At 44.2% G+C, this 19,933-nt stretch overlaps 1 protein-coding gene across 1 annotated transcript; it reads left to right on the top strand.

Moving 5' to 3' along the window:
- Positions 1-1,443: 1,443 nt before the first annotated feature.
- LOC134010144 (piggyBac transposable element-derived protein 4-like) lies at positions 1,444-5,509 on the top strand. The gene is made up of 3 exons (XM_062450012.1): positions 1,444-1,532; positions 1,617-3,181; positions 5,445-5,509. Exons 1-3 carry the CDS (start codon positions 1,444-1,446, stop codon positions 5,507-5,509), a joined length of 1,719 nt encoding a protein of 572 aa, XP_062305996.1.
- The last annotated feature ends 14,424 nt before the right edge of the window (positions 5,510-19,933 follow it).

Genomic DNA, 19,933 nt, shown 5'->3' with positions numbered 1-19,933 from the left:
ATGACCTGCGCTGGGATAGAGGGAAACAGCATGGATGGGGAAAGTGTGTGGGCAGAGCAAGCAGTAGTAGTACATAACCTACACACTTCCTTTAGTGAAGTGTATCCTCACTTTCATAAAGTTATTGTTGTAATCAAAGCTTTTAAAGAATGGATCTCTGCATGATGGGCCTGACCAGAGCACAGGTGGCCTGACACAACACGCTTCAAAGTTGTCACTTTCAAAAGGGTGGCATTTTAACCCTGTCAGTTCAACATGTCTAAAAGTTGGTACGCATGCCTTATTGCCAATGGGGAACAAATAAGTCTCAAGAACCCATAATGTCGGCAGCATGGATATTTCTCTACAGTGACAATTTGTGAAGAATTTCAAAAAATGACTTCAAATCAGCCATTGATCCAATTGTCTTGAAATGTTGTGTACATGTATGAAATACATGTCTGTGTCATGTCAATTTTGTAATGGTTTGCAATGCTGAGGAGGAACCTGCCATTGCTGCCTGCAGCTATATTTTTTTTTAATTTTTGTCCAACCGCGCGCGCCGCCTTTTACGATTCGACGATTGGCGATCCCTCTCGGCGGGAGAATTGGCCTGGCGTCAGAGAAAACCGCGGTCGGACCCTTCTGCCAAGTTTGCAGGTAGGACGGCCTCGGCGAGCAGACGGGGCGACGTGACGTCTGGCGTCAGAGAAAACCGCGGCCGGACCTCTCTCACCACTTAGTTTTTTATTTTATTTTGTTTATTTTATTTTATTTTTGGTCCAACCAGAGAACCAGAGAAAACCGCGGCCGGACCTCTCTCACCACTTTATTTATATATTTTTTTTATTTTTTTATTTTTTTTTGTTTTGTCCAACCAGATAACCAGAGAAAACCGCCGTCGGACCCTTCTGCCTAGTTGCAAGCAGACGGGCCACGTGACGTCTGGCTTCAGAGAAACCGCGGTCGGACCCGTCTGCCGAGCGGCCGTGCGGCTGCGGCCCCTTTGGAATCAGACTGGCCACGTCGACCGACATTAAATTGATAAGGTCGGAAGGGCGGGAGACAAATGGTAACCGCGGCCGGACCCGTCTGCCGAGCGGCCGTGCGGCTGCGGCCCCTTTGGAATCAGACTGGCCACGTCGACCTAGATTAAATTGATAAGGTCGGAAGGGCGGGAGACAGATGAAATGGACGCCTCTCTCCGACCTTGTCTCGTCCACTTTATTTATTTATTTAATTTTATATTATATTATTTATTTTTATTTATTTATTTATTTTTGGGTCCAACCGCGCGCGCGCGCCACCTTTTACGATTCGACGATTCTTGATCGCTCTTTGGCGGTCGAATTAGGGAGGCGTCCTTAGAATAATTTGTCCATGCAATCACGTAAGCTGTAGACAAGTGCTACTAACACACATTCCGTGGGGGTCAGGACAGCTTCTGTCTAGGGTAACGCAGCTATGGCTCGGGATTTCAGTGCGCTGCAAGTTCTACAGCAGATGTTTGCCAACATCGAGCAAAGTGAGTCTGAAGAGGAGGCCGAGGATGTGTCAGAAGATGACGGGGAAGAGTGTGCAGAGAATGTGGCAGAAGAGGAGGAGGAAGAAGAAGACGGGCAAGAGTACGCGGAGCATGTGTCAGAAGAGGAAGAGGAAGACGGGCAAGAGTATGACGCAGTCAACCACGACGACGACGGTGCCGTCGCCGCCGACCAAGCCCCTCAAATCGACAGAGATACTTTCTTGTCGAAAAACGGCCAAATTGAATGGCGTTCGATTGCGTATCGGAGGAATCCGAGGCTGCTGTCGCAACGTGACAGTACGGAGAGGACCCCCAGAGGACCCACAGCTTACGCCGTTTCCCACGCTCACGACATCGTCTCCGCATTTTTACTCTTTGTCACGCCACAAATCGAAAGAGTAATCTTGGACGTGACAAATCGGGAAGGTTATCTGAAACGCGGAGAGGAGTGGAAAGCCATGGACGCCACTGACCTACGTGCCTACATAGGGCTGCTAATCCTGGCAGGGGTGTACAAGTCCCGAGGCGAAGCGGCCGCCAGTCTATGGGACGCGCAAAGCGGCAGAGCGATTTTCCGCGCTACCATGCAGCTGAAACTCTTCTACACCTATTCGACGTTGATACGATTTGACGACCGTGGGACACGAGCGGCGAGACGCGCGACGGACAAGTTGGCGGCGATAAGAGAGGTCTGGGATATGTGGGTAGAGAGATTACCACGCCTCTACGACCCAGGGCCCGAAGTGACCGTGGACGAACAACTGCTCGCGTTCAGAGGACGGTGTCCTTTCAAGCAGTACATGCCAAGCAAACCGGCGAAATACGGCATCAAGTCGTGGGTGGCGTGCGATGCAAAATCAAGCTACGCTTGGAAGATGCAAGTCTACACCGGGAAGCAGATGGACGGAGTCCCGGAGAGGAACCAGGGGATGCGCGTCGTGCTCGACGTGACAGAGGGCCTGAAGGATCGCAATGTGACGTGTGACAATTTCTTCACCTCTAACGAACTCGGACGAGAGCTCATGGCGACGAGAAACATGACCGTGGTTGGCACCGTGCGAAAGAACAGGGCCGAGCTGCCGTCCGAGCTGCTGACGACGAAGACGCGACGGGTGCTGTCGTCGCAGTTCGCCTTCACTCCAACCACCACTCTGGTTTCCTACCTCGCGAAGAAAAATAAGAACGTTTTACTCATGAGCACACGCCACACAGACGCTGAAATCAGTGACAGAAACGACGGCAAACCGACCATCGTCCTGGATTATAATTTGAACAAAGGCGGAGTCGACAATCTGGATAAGGTCATCACGGCCTACAGCTGTAAAAGGAAGACGGCCCGCTGGCCCCTCGTCATCTTCAGCAACATCGTTGACGTCTCCTCCTACAACGCCTTTGTGATATGGAGAGAGGTCAACCCCAACTGGATGCCGCGTAAGCGCAACAAGAGAAGGTTTTTCCTCGAGCAACTCGGAAGGGCCCTCGTGACTCCGCTGATCGAAAGAAGACGATGTCTGCCCCGCACTGGAGCTGCTGCCGCGGTTGTGAAAGATCTACGGATGGCCAGCTGTCGCGATCCGCCTCCTCAACGGCGACCCGGAGAGGATGGCGCAGCGGCAGCGGCAGCAGCCGCCACCGCCGCCTCCTCATCGGCAGGACCGACGTCGCCGGTCCCTGCCAGTAAGAGGAAGAGATGTCAAGTCTGCCCGGTGAAGAAGGACCGTAAAACGTTCACCGTTTGTCGCGGGTGTAAGAGGCCTGTCTGCAAATCCTGTTCGCATGTATACTGCCCCACATGCCCCACCGAGCTGGGCTTCGGCCAAGGAGAGGTTCCCGTTGACCCTGGACGACCCGCGGGAGTGTGTGCAGAAGACTGAACAACTCAGTCGAGTGCAGAAGAGGGCTTTGCTCAAGCCACAGCGCTGCTAACGCTACTACCAACACATGCATGGGATGTATAGATGATGTATCAGGACGGCGGGCTGGAGGTTTTACCCCTAGTGCTGTCTGCGGGTCGTTGTGAAGCACAGTGTCATGCGTGGTGTGACAACTTTTCATGATACAAAAATAAAGTGAAACATTTGTTTTTATTCCTCGCGTTGTCTTCCTAGTCTATGACGCCACTCTCGTGCCGTTTCGGGGTCGTGGTGAAGCAAACTGACGTTGTGACAACTTTTTCATAATAAAAAAAATAAAAATAAAGTGAACCCTTTTATTTCTAGCCTTGTCTGCCTAGCCTATTAGTACACTCTCGCGCTGTATCCTAGTCTGCGCTGTGACTCACCATACCTAGTCTTTTACGCCACCCTCGTGCTGACAACCTTTTGTAATACAAAAATAGTGAAGTGAAACATTATCCGTCTAAATAAAAATGAAATCATATTTGCCCTGACTGTGAAGCGAACCCAGGCCACGGAGCTGAAAGCCCCACAGTCTTGCCACTAGACCACCAGAGAGATACTTGTTTATTGCGCTGTCTCTGCCTTTTTGTTAGACACGGCAACGTCTGTGTTGTCTATTACGAGACCCCGCACTGTCTCCGGTTCCTTGTGACCCACAGCTGTCTTCTGCGTAATATACAACGCTGTGGGTCACAACGACCCCCCGAGACAGCGCGAAGGTGGCGTAATTTACAACGCTGTGGGTCACAACGACCCCCGAGACAGCGCGAAGGTGGCGTAATATGCAACGCTGTGGGTCACAATGACCCCCGAGACAGCGCGAAGGTGGCATAATATGCAACGCTGTGGGTCACAACGACCCCCGAGACAGCGCGAAGGGGGGGGGGGGGGGGGGGCGTAATATACAACGCTGTGGGTCACAACGACCCCCGAGACAGCGCGAAGGTGGCGTAATATGCAACGCTGTGGGTCACAATGACCCCCGAGACAGCGCGAAGGTGGCATAATATGCAACGCTGTGGGTCACAACGACCCCCGAGACAGCGCGAAGGGGGGGGGGGGGGGCGTAATATACAACGCTGTGGGTCACAACGACCCCCGAGACAGCGCGAAGGTGGCGTAATATGCAACGCTGTGGGTCACAATGACCCCCGAGACAGCGCGAAGGTGGCATAATATGCAACGCTGTGGGTCACAACGACCCCCGAGACAGCGCGAAGGTGGCGTAATAGACAACGCTGTGGGTCACAATGACCCGGAGACAGCGCGAAGGATAAGTTCAGGCTGCATAGACAATGAGGAGAGCGTGAGGGTTAAAGCTTCCAGTGCTATTATTGTTGCCTGAACAACATTCATTTTGTATTGGCTTTCCTTTGATAAGTGTATCATTTCTTTACAGAGGAGGAATGGCTTAACAAACATGCCAAGGAAGATGTGAGTTCTTTAAGCATACAAAACATCTCTGTGACATCAATCTAGATTCATTCAGATTTGAGACTTTCTCAATCCTTTCTAGTTAGGATGTTGCCTAGGTGGTTTCCACCATAATCATGTTATTGACCTTGTGTGGATGTGTCTGTTTCTGCTTCTGACAGAGAGAAGGTGACTCTCTATCCTTGGGAGTTTCCCAAAGCTCTCTTGGGAAAGAGGGGGAGTCGAAAGTAAGTAACCACTAAACAGAGCTCTTGCTACTGTAAGCCTAGCAGCTATTGGTTCAGGTTTGGGATGTATCGCTCTACACTTAGTGAGGATGACTGAGAAGAACCTGTAAGTCTGGAGGGTTCAGATCAAAGTTAAAGTCGGGTTTTAAGCTCAACAAAAATACAATAGTAAAGAGAGGCTTAATGATCTAAACAGTCCTTGGAGAAAGCCCCAAGTTCAATGTTGAAGTTAAAAGTTTTATATAAAAGTTTTATAGTTGGGTCGTCACAAGGATTTCCAGTTAGTATCCTACTTCACAGTAGCTGTACAGGTTATATGTCAAAAAAAGAAGAATGGACAGTTTGATATGTTCTGATGTGTGTGTGTGTGTCTCCCCGCAGTGCTGGAGGATACTCCTCAATCGGAGCAGGCTCCTGTGGAGCGTTTGGAAAGAGGTTCTCTTTAGGAACGATCACCCTGGGGCTAAGTGGCTCTGAGAGTTCCTCTGATGAGAGCTCCTCTGATGGAGAGATATGTCCCTGTAAAGCTCTTGTAGCCACAGGGAGGGGCCCTCAAATTAACCCGTAAGTCTCCTGCACTAGCACGTGGTAACTAAACAATACGTTCTCTACCAAAAAGAATTGTCCAAAAAATATATGCATACATTTTATTAGGAAGGATTTCTTGACATGGCTGTGGGTTGACCTATAAGGATATTTAACATTTTTTAATTGTTCTCATTCAGCACTCAGGCCAAAAAGAAGCCTTCCATATTTGTCCTCGACAAACCGTCAGTCTCCACCAACAATGCTGGTCTAGCTGGACCGGGTGAGATGACAAATGACGCCATCCAGAGAGAGTTGCTGGAGCTACGAGAGAGAGACCGGCAGAGAGAGCGGCGGGTTCATCTATGGGTGGAGAGGGAGAAGCTGCGGAGGGAGGCAAGGGAGGGAAGAGTGAAAGAGCTGGAGAACCAGGTGGAGGACCTACAGGTTTCCATCGAAGAGCTCCAACAAAAAAACCTTTCACTGATGAAAAGGATTGACAAATTCAAACGGGTAAAAGCCAAGAACATAGGCAATGTCACTCACTAATCTTTCAGCACATACCCAAGATATTACCCCCCAAAAATGTATCTTAATCTTATCGTGATCTAGCAGAGTTGCTACAATAGATTATCTGGGGTGTAAACACAAAGTTGTGTCATCTATATCACAAACCCGTTAAAACAGGATTAGTTAGGCGGTAGTAGTTTATCTCTGTTGCAGAATACTAAAACTATACCACAGCTGTGGATGTTGTAAGGATGGGGACTAATAGCCCTTTCACACTGACCTCAAGTTATGTTCAACAACCTTAGGATTATTTTCAAGAAGTGTCAGACTGTTCACCTTTTGAATGTGAAAGATTACTGTGTGCGCCTTATTTACTGCATAGTAGCAGTACTTTTGGGACTGACAAAAGCACATGCATATTTAATTCACTTCCAAAACTGAGTTAACACTGATGTTCTTCTATGCTAAGTTTTGTGTTATTTAATCAGCTTGCAGAAACACCTAAAAGAATTGTTGATGGAAAGCCAGTTGAGGATGGAAACACTGCAGAGTCACAGCACCAAGCAGGAAAAAAGAGAGAAATGTCGGAGAGCGAAGAAAGGAACAGACGAATGAAAGAGCAAGAGTTCGAAAGACAAAGAGTGCCTGAGACGCAGAGAGAGAGGGAAAGGAGGGAAGAGAAACAGCGGATGCAAAGACAGGCTGGGAGACAAAAGGAGAAGCATAAACCTCTGGACACGGAAAGGGAGGATCTGCGAAGACAACTTGGGAAAGAGAAAGAGAGGCAGCAAGCACAAGAGCGCCAGGAGGAGGAGGAAAGACAAAGAGAAATCAAAAGGGAGAGGGCGGACGCAGGGCAGAAAGACGATCTCAAGAGGGAACTTGAAAGACAGAAAAAGATAGACAGTGCCAAACGGGAGATGGATTCTGCTAGGGAAAAGAAAACACTGGAAAGGGAAGTTGAAAGACACAACGAGCAAGACAGACAGAGAGAGGCAGAACGACTGCAAGAACGGGAGCGACAAGAGAAGGAGAGGGCAGGACAGAACGAAATAGAAAGAGAGAGGGCCAAAAGACAAAAAGAGGACCTTCAGAAGGATATTGAAAAACTTGAAAGAGAAAAAGAATTCCTGAAGAGGGAACTTGAAAAAGAGAGAGAGACAGAGATGAAGCTCAAACAGAAGAGAGAAGAGGAGGAAAAGGAACAGAAAAAGATGGAGCAAGAAATGGAGGCGGCTAGATACAAAGAAGACAGACAGAGGAAAATTGAGAGCTCTGAAGCGAATACAAAACAAAGAGAGACTGAGATAAAGGAAGAACTGCTGAAGAGAGAGAGGAAAGAGATAAGACAGAAAGAAAGGGAGAGAGCAAAGGAGGAGGCTAGACAAAGAGATGACCTGCAAAAAGAAGTTGAAAGACTTAAAAAGAATGCGAGAAAAAGAGAGATAGAAAGTCAACAAGAAAAGGACAGACTGGAGGAAGAAGAGAGACGGAAAGAACTGGAAAAGGAGAGACAGGAGGCCAAACAAAAAGAGGATCTTAAAAAGGAAATTGAAAGACTTAAAGAGATTTCAAGACAAAGAGAGATTGAAAGTCAACAAGGAAAGGAGAGACTAGAGGAAAAGAGACAAAAAGAGATGGACAAAACAAGAGAGGAGACAAGAGAAAAAGAGGCACTTCAGAGGGAACTTGAAAAAAAGAGAGAGACAGAGATGAAGCTCAAACAGAAGAGAGAAGAGGAGGAAAAGGAACTGAAAAAGATGGAGCAAGAAATTGAGGCGGCTAGACAAAACGAAGACAGAAAGAGTGTAACTGAGAGATCTGAAGCGAATACAAGACAAAGAGAGACTGAGATAAAGGAAGAACTGCTGAAGAGAGAGAGGAAAGAGATAAGACAGAAAGAAAGGGAGAGAGCAAAGGAGGAGGCTAGAGAAAGAGAGGACCTGCAAAAAGAAGTTGAAAGACTTAAACAGAATGCGAGACAAAGAGAGATAGAAAGTCAACAAGAAAAGGACAGACTGGAGGAAGAAGAGAGACGGAAAGAACTGGAAAAGGAGAGACAGGAGGCCAAACAAAAAGAGGATCTTAAGAAGGAAATTGAAAGACTTAAAGAGATTTCAAGACAAAGAGATATTGAAAGTCAACAAGGAAAGGAGAGACTAGAGGAAAAGAGACAAAAAGAGATGGACAAAACAAGAGATGAGACAAGAGAAAAAGAGGCACTTCAGAGGGAACTTGAAAAAAAGAGAGAGACAGAGATGAAGCTCAAACAGAAGAGAGAAGAGGAGGAAAAGGAACTGAAAAAGATGGAGCAAGAAATTGAGGCGGCTAGACAAAACGAAGACAGAAAGAGTGTAACTGAGAGATCTGAAGCGAATACAAGACAAAGAGAGACTGAGATAAAGGAAGAACAGCTGAAGAGAGAGAGGAAAGAGAAAAGACATAAAGAAAGGGAGAGAGCAAAGGAGGAGGCTAGACAAAAAGAGGACCTGGACAGGGAACATGAAAGACCTAAAGAGAATGAGAGACAGAAAGAGGCTGAAAGACAGCAAGAGCAGAAAAGACTAAAGGAGAAGGCAGAGAGACAGAGAGAACTACAAAGAGAGAGAGAGGAGGCTAGACAAAGAGAGGACCTGCAAAAAGAAGTTGAAAGACTTAAACAGAATGCGAGACAAAGAGAGATAGAAAGTCAACAAGAAAAGGACAGACTGGAGGAAGAAGAGAGACGGAAAGAACTGGAAAAGGAGAGACAGGAGGCCAAACAAAAAGAGGATCTTAAGAAGGAAATTGAAAGACTTAAAGAGATTTCAAGACAAAGAGAGATTGAAACTCAACAAGAAAAGGAGAGACTAGAGGAAAAGAGACAAAAAGAGATGGAGAAAACAAGAGAGGAGACAAGAGAAAAAGAGGCACTTCAGAGGGAACTTGAAAAAAAGAGAGAGACAGAAAGAAAGCACAAGCATGAAAGACAGGAAGTGGATCAGAGGCATATAGAACAAGAGAGTGAGGAAGCAAGACGTAAAGGGTTAGAAGAAGGCCTGCCGAAGAAATCCGAAAGACGTCAAGAAAATGAGAGGGGGAGAGACATTGAAAGACTGCAAGTACATGAAAAGTATCCGTTGAGACAGACCGAGTCCCTGCAGCGGGAACTTGAAGATGACACCCCGGAACTTGTCCGATGCACAAAGGCTGCTGGACCGAGGATCGCTGAGCAAGAAATGGAAGATACAAAACCTAGAAAAGAGGTGGAAATATCAGAGGAGAGAGTCAAGGAAGAGAGACAGAGGGAGGTGGGAATAATACGACAAAACGATGAAAACCAGCAGCGAGAGATTCAACAGAAATTGCCAATCGAGGAAGACATGGGTGAGGGAAAAGAAATGAAACAAACTGAGAACGAGAGGGAACAGGAAAGACAACGGCTGGAGACTGAAAGACAAGACGAGGAGCGAAAAAGACAGATGGAAATTCAAATGGAGGACAGGAGGCAAAGAGAGGAGAAGAGGAAAGCTTTAGAGCTGATATGGAGACAAAAAGGAGACAGGAGATGGAAAGAGAAAGAATTGAAGAGACAGAAAGAGCTTGAGAAAAAAGCAGCGGAAGTGCTAAAACAACCCGAGGAGAAAGGCGAAAAAGAGAAATTGAGGGAGGAGGAAGAAAAAGAGAAGGAAAGACTAAGAGAGATGGATAAAATACAGTTGGCCAAGTTGTTCGACATGAAAGAGAAAGCTACAGACAACTATTGGCTCCAAAAAGCATTCGACTTACAAATAGATTTAGTCAAAGATAGGGAGAAAATTATGACAGAGGATAAGAAAATGAAAGAGTTAGAGAAGAGATGGGAGGAGGAAGACAAACAACGGAAGGCTTGCCAACAACCCTTCGATGCAGAGGCAAGTAAAGTGTGGGAAGAGAATCTGCGACGGGCAGTCAAGAGGAGAACGGAGAGAAAAGCTGGGAGACTCGTCGAGCTGAAGAGGCAGCAGAACATTCAAAAGGAGCAGAGACAACAAGTAAAAGAGGATGAAATAATACCGAAAATCACAGAAGAGAAGGTTACGGAGGAAAGTGCCTGTGAGGATGAGTCAAAGGAGCCAGAGAAGGAAGGATCAGTGGAGGAGTCAGGGAGGAAAGAGTCAGAGAAGGAAGAGTCAGTGGAGGAGTCAGGGAGGAAAGAGTCAGAGAAGGAAGAGTCAGTGGAGGAGTCAGGGAGGAAAGAGTCAGAGAAGGAAGAGTCAGTGGAGGAGTCAGGGAGGAAAGAGTCAGAAAAGAAAGAGTCAGTGGAGTCAGAGAGGAAGGAGTCAGAGAGGAAAGAGTCAGAGAAGGAAGAGTCAGTGGAGGAGTCAGAGACAAGTAAGAACATTTTCACTTCTCCCGATCTTGTGATGTGAAAGTATAGTATGTGATCTCTATAACGCTCGGAATGTCAACTTGGCAAAGTGCAGGAAAAGTACATTCCATTTCACTATGGCAATTTACCAAAAATGTAAGATGTGTAAGTCATGTTACAATTTCTTCATTAAGAAACAATTGTAGGTTTGATATGAGGATATTCAGTATACTATAGACCATGTAGAAATATGTTGTGCTTGTCTCTTCCAAACAGAGAAAAAGAAGAAGGGTGGTTTCTTCAAGAAGCTCGCGACGTTTTTCCAAAGAAAAGATCGTAAAAAACGGGAGAAGGTTATGGATAAAAGAGTCTGTGAGGATGAGTCAGAGGAGTCAGAGGGAGAAGAGTCAGAAGGAGAAGAGTCAGAGGGAGAAGAGTCAGATGGAGATGAGTCAGAGGAAGGGTCAGAGGAAGGGTCAGAGGAAGGGTCAGAGGAAGGGTCAGAGGAAGGGTCAGAGGATGAGTCAGAGGAAGAGTCAGAGACAAGTAAGAACATTATAAAACTAGTCACTTCTCCCAGATCTTGTGATGTGAAAGTATAGTATGTGATCTCTATAACGCTCGGAATGTCAACCTGGCAAAGTGCAGCAAAAGTAGGCACTATGGAAATTTACCAAAAACGTAAGATGTGTAAGCAATGTTAGAATTTCTTCATTAAGAAACCATTGTAGGTTTGATATGTTGATATGTAATTATTATGTGTACTTTAGACCATGTAGAAATATTTTATGCTTGTCTCTTGCAAACAGAGAAAAAGAAGAAAGGTGGTTTCTGGAACAAGATCTTGCACTTCTGGGAAATCAAAAATCAGAAAAAGGAGGAAGAGGAAAGGAGAGCCAAACTGTTAGCGTTTGCAAACTATGTGGATGGTTTACAAAAGGCCAACAAACAAGATGTAGCCTAACCCAGGGTTACAGGGCACACATTTATTAAAATGTAAAAGAAAATGATTTATAACAAGTAACAAATAAATAACTATTATCTTCACAAAAGTGATATACAAAAGCTTTTACACAAAGCCTCTTAATAAAAGTTTATATATTGAATGCTGAATCATTCTACAGTGTATTCAATATATTCAAGCAATAAATCACAATTGACAGACCATGGTATGATTATTATATCACAGTTCAAAGGTATTTGGCCCGACGCAGAGGTCACCAAGGAAGTCAGAGTCAAAGTTAGTTAGTATATATATATTATTTATATATATTATAAAACAAGAGCTCGCAGATTGGTGTGTTTCCCAGGCGACGTACTGATCGGAATCGTCATAGAAGGCTGTAATGTCATGAAGCTCTAAACTTTTCGAACATTGTACCAACGCTGCATTCTACTGTTATTTCGACCAGAATCAATTGCATACAGTTAGGCTTATTTTTGAGAAAATGGTTTTGTTGAAATTGTGATAACTACCAGGAAGATGAAAGTATTGAGGTAAGGATAAGACTAAGTTGCCTAGTACAAATGGGATGGTTTCATGTTTGTCCCGTTATTTGTTATGAGAAGAAACTGACTTCCATATTTGCTACCGACAGAAAACACTTTACAGCGTGAAGAAATCTTTTCATAGTCAGAAATATTTTAATATAGCCCTGCGTGAAAACTATCCAACAGATTGTACAATTGTTTGCCAGTGGCGTAATATTTACAACGTGACTTGAGGTGTCAAACGGCAGAAACATAAGCCAATGTACGCCTATTTGGGGATTTTTTTATGGAAGTGTTGACCAAACCAAATTACTAGCCAAATGGAAATAGTCTATGCTCTAAATTTCTAACCAATGGCAACGCATTGTAAACGTCCACATTCTGTAATGATTATACTGGCAAATTCAGACCAGAAAATAAACAAGAGTTTACAGATTGGTTAGATTCCCAGGCGGACGTACTGATCAGTTTTTACAGTCTATGATCAGAATCGTCATAGAAGGCTGTGATGTCATAAACCTCAAAACGTTTGGAACATTATATTGTGCAAACATTGCATTCTACTGTTATTTCGACCAGAATCAAGTGCATACAGTTTAGGCATTTTGAGAAAAATGTCTTGTTAAAATTGTGACAATTACCAGGAAGGTGAAAGTATTGAGGTAAGGATAATACATTAAGTAGTACAAGTGGGATGTTTTCCTTATGTTATTCGTTATCCGTTATCTACAGAAACAAACTGGCTGTATTTGCTACCAACAGAAAACACACATACACAAAACAAGCCTAATGTATTAAAATAATACTAAATAAATACACTAACTGTTGTACTGACTGTTCAAAGTCACTGCTAATGACTTTGGATGCAGACTAAATTAGTAGTACAAGTTCATCTGATGAGGAAAAATGTGTAGCAAGATTAGTAACAATAATGTTGTTTATAATTTATTGACAAATTAATGTTAAATTAAAGTTCTTCATGCTTATTTAGCTAACAGGTTCAGCAAGCTGATAACTGCAACTTTGTTCCACAAAGTGGAACTACTGCCTGCATCTTAAAGCTTCCAGTGCTATTATTGTTGCCTGAACAACATTCATTTTGTATTGGCTTTCCTTTGATAAGTGTATCATTTCTTTACAGAGGAGGAATGGCTTAACAAACATGCCAAGGAAGATGTGAGTTCTTTAAGCATACAAAACATCTCTGTGACATCAATCTAGATTCATTCAGATTTGAGACTTTCTCAATCCTTTCTAGTTAGGATGTTGCCTAGGTGGTTTCCACCATAATCATGTTATTGACCTTGTGTGGATGTGTCTGTTTCTGCTTCTGACAGAGAGAAGGTGACTCTCTATCCTTGGGAGTTTCCCAAAGCTCTCTTGGGAAAGAGGGGGAGTCGAAAGTAAGTAACCACTAAACAGAGCTCTTGCTACTGTAAGCCTAGCAGCTATTGGTTCAGGTTTGGGATGTATCGCTCTACACTTAGTGAGGATGACTGAGAAGAACCTGTAAGTCTGGAGGGTTCAGATCAAAGTTAAAGTCGGGTTTTAAGCTCAACAAAAATACAATAGTAAAGAGAGGCTTAATGATCTAAACAGTCCTTGGAGAAAGCCCCAAGTTCAATGTTGAAGTTAAAAGTTTTATATAAAAGTTTTATAGTTGGGTCGTCACAAGGATTTCCAGTTAGTATCCTACTTCACAGTAGCTGTACAGGTTATATGTCAAAAAAAGAAGAATGGACAGTTTGATATGTTCTGATGTGTGTGTGTGTGTCTCCCCGCAGTGCTGGAGGATACTCCTCAATCGGAGCAGGCTCCTGTGGAGCGTTTGGAAAGAGGTTCTCTTTAGGAACGGTCACCCTGGGGCTAAGTGGCTCTGAGAGTTCCTCTGATGAGAGCTCCTCTGATGGAGAGATATGTCCCTGTAAAGCTCTTGTAGCCACAGGGAGGGGCCCTCAAATTAACCCGTAAGTCTCCTGCACTAGCACGTGGTAACTAAACAATACGTTCTCTACCAAAAAGAATTGTCCAAAAAATATATGCATACATTTTATTAGGAAGGATTTCTTGACATGGCTGTGGGTTGACCTATAAGGATATTTAACATTTTTTAATTGTTCTCATTCAGCACTCAGGCCAAAAAGAAGCCTTCCATATTTGTCCTCGACAAACCGTCAGTCTCCACCAACAATGCTGGTCTAGCTGGACCGGGTGAGATGACAAATGACGCCATCCAGAGAGAGTTGCTGGAGCTACGAGAGAGAGACCGGCAGAGAGAGCGGCGGGTTCATCTATGGGTGGAGAGGGAGAAGCTGCGGAGGGAGGCAAGGGAGGGAAGAGTGAAAGAGCTGGAGAACCAGGTGGAGGACCTACAGGTTTCCATCGAAGAGCTCCAACAAAAAAACCTTTCACTGATGAAAAGGATTGACAAATTCAAACGGGTAAAAGCCAAGAACATAGGCAATGTCACTCACTAATCTTTCAGCACATACCCAAGATATTACCCCCCAAAAATGTATCTTAATCTTATCGTGATCTAGCAGAGTTGCTACAATAGATTATCTGGGGTGTAAACACAAAGTTGTGTCATCTATATCACAAACCCGTTAAAACAGGATTAGTTAGGCGGTAGTAGTTTATCTCTGTTGCAGAATACTAAAACTATACCACAGCTGTGGATGTTGTAAGGATGGGGACTAATAGCCCTTTCACACTGACCTCAAGTTATGTTCAACAACCTTAGGATTATTTTCAAGAAGTGTCAGACTGTTCACCTTTTGAATGTGAAAGATTACTGTGTGCGCCTTATTTACTGCATAGTAGCAGTACTTTTGGGACTGACAAAAGCACATGCATATTTAATTCACTTCCAAAACTGAGTTAACACTGATGTTCTTCTATGCTAAGTTTTGTGTTATTTAATCAGCTTGCAGAAACACCTAAAAGAATTGTTGATGGAAAGCCAGTTGAGGATGGAAACACTGCAGAGTCACAGCACCAAGCAGGAAAAAAGAGAGAAATGTCGGAGAGCGAAGAAAGGAACAGACGAATGAAAGAGCAAGAGTTCGAAAGACAAAGAGTGCCTGAGACGCAGAGAGAGAGGGAAAGGAGGGAAGAGAAACAGCGGATGCAAAGACAGGCTGGGAGACAAAAGGAGAAGCATAAACCTCTGGACACGGAAAGGGAGGATCTGCGAAGACAACTTGGGAAAGAGAAAGAGAGGCAGCAAGCACAAGAGCGCCAGGAGGAGGAGGAAAGACAAAGAGAAATCAAAAGGGAGAGGGCGGACGCAGGGCAGAAAGACGATCTCAAGAGGGAACTTGAAAGACAGAAAAAGATAGACAGTGCCAAACGGGAGATGGATTCTGCTAGGGAAAAGAAAACACTGGAAAGGGAAGTTGAAAGACACAACGAGCAAGACAGACAGAGAGAGGCAGAACGACTGCAAGAACGGGAGCGACAAGAGAAGGAGAGGGCAGGACAGAACGAAATAGAAAGAGAGAGGGCCAAAAGACAAAAAGAGGACCTTCAGAAGGATATTGAAAAACTTGAAAGAGAAAAAGAATTCCTGAAGAGGGAACTTGAAAAAGAGAGAGAGACAGAGATGAAGCTCAAACAGAAGAGAGAAGAGGAGGAAAAGGAACAGAAAAAGATGGAGCAAGAAATGGAGGCGGCTAGATACAAAGAAGACAGACAGAGGAAAATTGAGAGCTCTGAAGCGAATACAAAACAAAGAGAGACTGAGATAAAGGAAGAACTGCTGAAGAGAGAGAGGAAAGAGATAAGACAGAAAGAAAGGGAGAGAGCAAAGGAGGAGGCTAGACAAAGAGATGACCTGCAAAAAGAAGTTGAAAGACTTAAAAAGAATGCGAGAAAAAGAGAGATAGAAAGTCAACAAGAAAAGGACAGACTGGAGGAAGAAGAGAGACGGAAAGAACTGGAAAAGGAGAGACAGGAGGCCAAACAAAAAGAGGATCTTAAAAAGGAAATTGAAAGACTTAAAGAGATTTCAAGACAAAGAGAGATTGAAAGTCAACAAGGAAAGGAGAGACTAGAGGAAAAGAGACAAAAAGAGATGGACAAAACAAGAGAGGAGACAAGAGAAAAAGAGGCACTTCAGAGGGAACTTGAAAAAAAGAGAGAGACAGAGATGAAGCTCAAACAGAAGAGAGAAGAGGAGGAAAAGGAACTGAAAAAGATGGAGCAAGAAATTGAGGCGGCTAGACAAAACGAAGACAGAAAGAGTGTAACTGAGAGATCTGAAGCGAATACAAGACAAAGAGAGACTGAGATAAAGGAAGAACTGCTGAAGAGAGAGAGGAAAGAGATAAGACAGAAAGAAAGGGAGAGAGCAAAGGAGGAGGCTAGAGAAAGAGAGGACCTGCAAAAAGAAGTTGAAAGACTTAAACAGAATGCGAGACAAAGAGAGATAGAAAGTCAACAAGAAAAGGACAGACTGGAGGAAGAAGAGAGACGGAAAGAACTGGAAAAGGAGAGACAGGAGGCCAAACAAAAAGAGGATCTTAAGAAGGAAATTGAAAGACTTAAAGAGATTTCAAGACAAAGAGATATTGAAAGTCAACAAGGAGAGACTAGAGGAAAAGAGACAAAAAGAGATGGACAAAACAAGAGAGGAGACAAGAGAAAAAGAGGCACTTCAGAGGGAACTTGAAAAAAAGAGAGAGACAGAGATGAAGCTCAAACAGAAGAGAGAAGAGGAGGAAAAGGAACTGAAAAAGATGGAGCAAGAAATTGAGGCGGCTAGACAAAACGAAGACAGAAAGAGTGTAACTGAGAGATCTGAAGCGAATACAAGACAAAGAGAGACTGAGATAAAGGAAGAACTGCTGAAGAGAGAGAGGAAAGAGATAAGACAGAAAGAAAGGGAGAGAGCAAAGGAGGAGGCTAGAGAAAGAGAGGACCTGCAAAAAGAAGTTGAAAGACTTAAACAGAATGCGAGACAAAGAGAGATAGAAAGTCAACAAGAAAAGGACAGACTGGAGGAAGAAGAGAGACGGAAAGAACTGGAAAAGGAGAGACAGGAGGCCAAACAAAAAGAGGATCTTAAGAAGGAAATTGAAAGACTTAAAGAGATTTCAAGACAAAGAGATATTGAAAGTCAACAAGGAAAGGAGAGACTAGAGGAAAAGAGACAAAAAGAGATGGACAAAACAAGAGATGAGACAAGAGAAAAAGAGGCACTTCAGAGGGAACTTGAAAAAAAGAGAGAGACAGAGATGAAGCTCAAACAGAAGAGAGAAGAGGAGGAAAAGGAACTGAAAAAGATGGAGCAAGAAATTGAGGCGGCTAGACAAAACAAAGACAGAAAGAGTGTAACTGAGAGATCTGAAGCGAATACAAGACAAAGAGAGACTGAGATAAAGGAAGAACAGCTGAAGAGAGAGAGGAAAGAGAAAAGACATAAAGAAAGGGAGAGAGCAAAGGAGGAGGCTAGACAAAAAGAGGACCTGGACAGGGAACATGAAAGACCTAAAGAGAATGAGAGACAGAAAGAGGCTGAAAGACAGCAAGAGCAGAAAAGACTAAAGGAGAAGGCAGAGAGACAGAGAGAACTACAAAGAGAGAGAGAGGAGGCTAGACAAAGAGAGGACCTGCAAAAAGAAGTTGAAAGACTTAAACAGAATGCGAGACAAAGAGAGATAGAAAGTCAACAAGAAAAGGACAGACTGGAGGAAGAAGAGAGACGGAAAGAACTGGAAAAGGAGAGACAGGAGGCCAAACAAAAAGAGGATCTTAAGAAGGAAATTGAAAGACTTAAAGAGATTTCAAGACAAAGAGAGATTGAAACTCAACAAGAAAAGGAGAGACTAGAGGAAAAGAGACAAAAAGAGATGGAGAAAACAAGAGAGGAGACAAGAGAAAAAGAGGCACTTCAGAGGGAACTTGAAAAAAAGAGAGAGACAGAAAGAAAGCACAAGCATGAAAGACAGGAAGTGGATCAGAGGCATATAGAACAAGAGAGTGAGGAAGCAAGACGTAAAGGGTTAGAAGAAGGCCTGCCGAAGAAATCCGAAAGACGTCAAGAAAATGAGAGGGGGAGAGACATTGAAAGACTGCAAGTACATGAAAAGTATCCGTTGAGACAGACCGAGTCCCTGCAGCGGGAACTTGAAGATGACACCCCGGAACTTGTCCGATGCACAAAGGCTGCTGGACCGAGGATCGCTGAGCAAGAAATGGAAGATACAAAACCTAGAAAAGAGGTGGAAATATCAGAGGAGAGAGTCAAGGAAGAGAGACAGAGGGAGGTGGGAATAATACGACAAAACGATGAAAACCAGCAGCGAGAGATTCAACAGAAATTGCCAATCGAGGAAGACATGGGTGAGGGAAAAGAAATGAAACAAACTGAGAACGAGAGGGAACAGGAAAGACAACGGCTGGAGACTGAAAGACAAGACGAGGAGCGAAAAAGACAGATGGAAATTCAAATGGAGGACAGGAGGCAAAGAGAGGAGAAGAGGAAAGCTTTAGAGCTGATATGGAGACAAAAAGGAGACAGGAGATGGAAAGAGAAAGAATTGAAGAGACAGAAAGAGCTTGAGAAAAAAGCAGCGGAAGTGCTAAAACAACCCGAGGAGAAAGGCGAAAAAGAGAAATTGAGGGAGGAGGAAGAAAAAGAGAAGGAAAGACTAAGAGAGATGGATAAAATACAGTTGGCCAAGTTGTTCGACATGAAAGAGAAAGCTACAGACAACTATTGGCTCCAAAAAGCATTCGACTTACAAATAGATTTAGTCAAAGATAGGGAGAAAATTATGACAGAGGATAAGAAAATGAAAGAGTTAGAGAAGAGATGGGAGGAGGAAGACAAACAACGGAAGGCTTGCCAACAACCCTTCGATGCAGAGGCAAGTAAAGTGTGGGAAGAGAATCTGCGACGGGCAGTCAAGAGGAGAACGGAGAGAAAAGCTGGGAGACTCGTCGAGCTGAAGAGGCAGCAGAACATTCAAAAGGAGCAGAGACAACAAGTAAAAGAGGATGAAATAATACCGAAAATCACAGAAGAGAAGGTTACGGAGGAAAGTGCCTGTGAGGATGAGTCAAAGGAGCCAGAGAAGGAAGGATCAGTGGAGGAGTCAGGGAGGAAAGAGTCAGAGAAGGAAGAGTCAGTGGAGGAGTCAGGGAGGAAAGAGTCAGAGAAGGAAGAGTCAGTGGAGGAGTCAGGGAGGAAAGAGTCAGAGAAGGAAGAGTCAGTGGAGGAGTCAGGGAGGAAAGAGTCAGAAAAGAAAGAGTCAGTGGAGTCAGAGAGGAAGGAGTCAGAGAGGAAAGAGTCAGAGAAGGAAGAGTCAGTGGAGGAGTCAGAGACAAGTAAGAACATTTTCACTTCTCCCGATCTTGTGATGTGAAAGTATAGTATGTGATCTCTATAACGCTCGGAATGTCAACTTGGCAAAGTGCAGGAAAAGTACATTCCATTTCACTATGGCAATTTACCAAAAATGTAAGATGTGTAAGTCATGTTACAATTTCTTCATTAAGAAACAATTGTAGGTTTGATATGAGGATATTCAGTATACTATAGACCATGTAGAAATATGTTGTGCTTGTCTCTTCCAAACAGAGAAAAAGAAGAAGGGTGGTTTCTTCAAGAAGCTCGCGACGTTTTTCCAAAGAAAAGATCGTAAAAAACGGGAGAAGGTTATGGATAAAAGAGTCTGTGAGGATGAGTCAGAGGAGTCAGAGGGAGAAGAGTCAGAAGGAGAAGAGTCAGAGGGAGAAGAGTCAGATGGAGATGAGTCAGAGGAAGGGTCAGAGGAAGGGTCAGAGGAAGGGTCAGAGGAAGGGTCAGAGGAAGGGTCAGAGGATGAGTCAGAGGAAGAGTCAGAGACAAGTAAGAACATTATAAAACTAGTCACTTCTCCCAGATCTTGTGATGTGAAAGTATAGTATGTGATCTCTATAACGCTCGGAATGTCAACCTGGCAAAGTGCAGCAAAAGTAGGCACTATGGAAATTTACCAAAAACGTAAGATGTGTAAGCAATGTTAGA

Source organism: Osmerus eperlanus, chromosome 23 (assembly GCF_963692335.1).
Source record: "Osmerus eperlanus chromosome 23, fOsmEpe2.1, whole genome shotgun sequence".
NCBI lineage: Eukaryota > Metazoa > Chordata > Actinopteri > Osmeriformes > Osmeridae > Osmerus > Osmerus eperlanus.
This window is presented reverse-complemented; position numbering and strand designations above follow the sequence as displayed.

Bases quoted from the DNA above. Each gene is read 5' to 3' on its own strand.
- LOC134010144 (XM_062450012.1), top strand. From the start codon at position 1,444: ATGGCTCGGGATTTCAGTGCGCTGCAAGTTCTACAGCAGATGTTTGCC. The intron at 1,533-1,616 runs GTCAGAAGATGA...GTACGCGGAGCA, and splicing joins GAAGAGGAGGCCGAGGATGT to TGTGTCAGAAGAGGAAGAGG. The intron at 3,182-5,444 runs GTAAGAGGAAGA...GTCTCCCCGCAG, and splicing joins GACGTCGCCGGTCCCTGCCA to TGCTGGAGGATACTCCTCAA.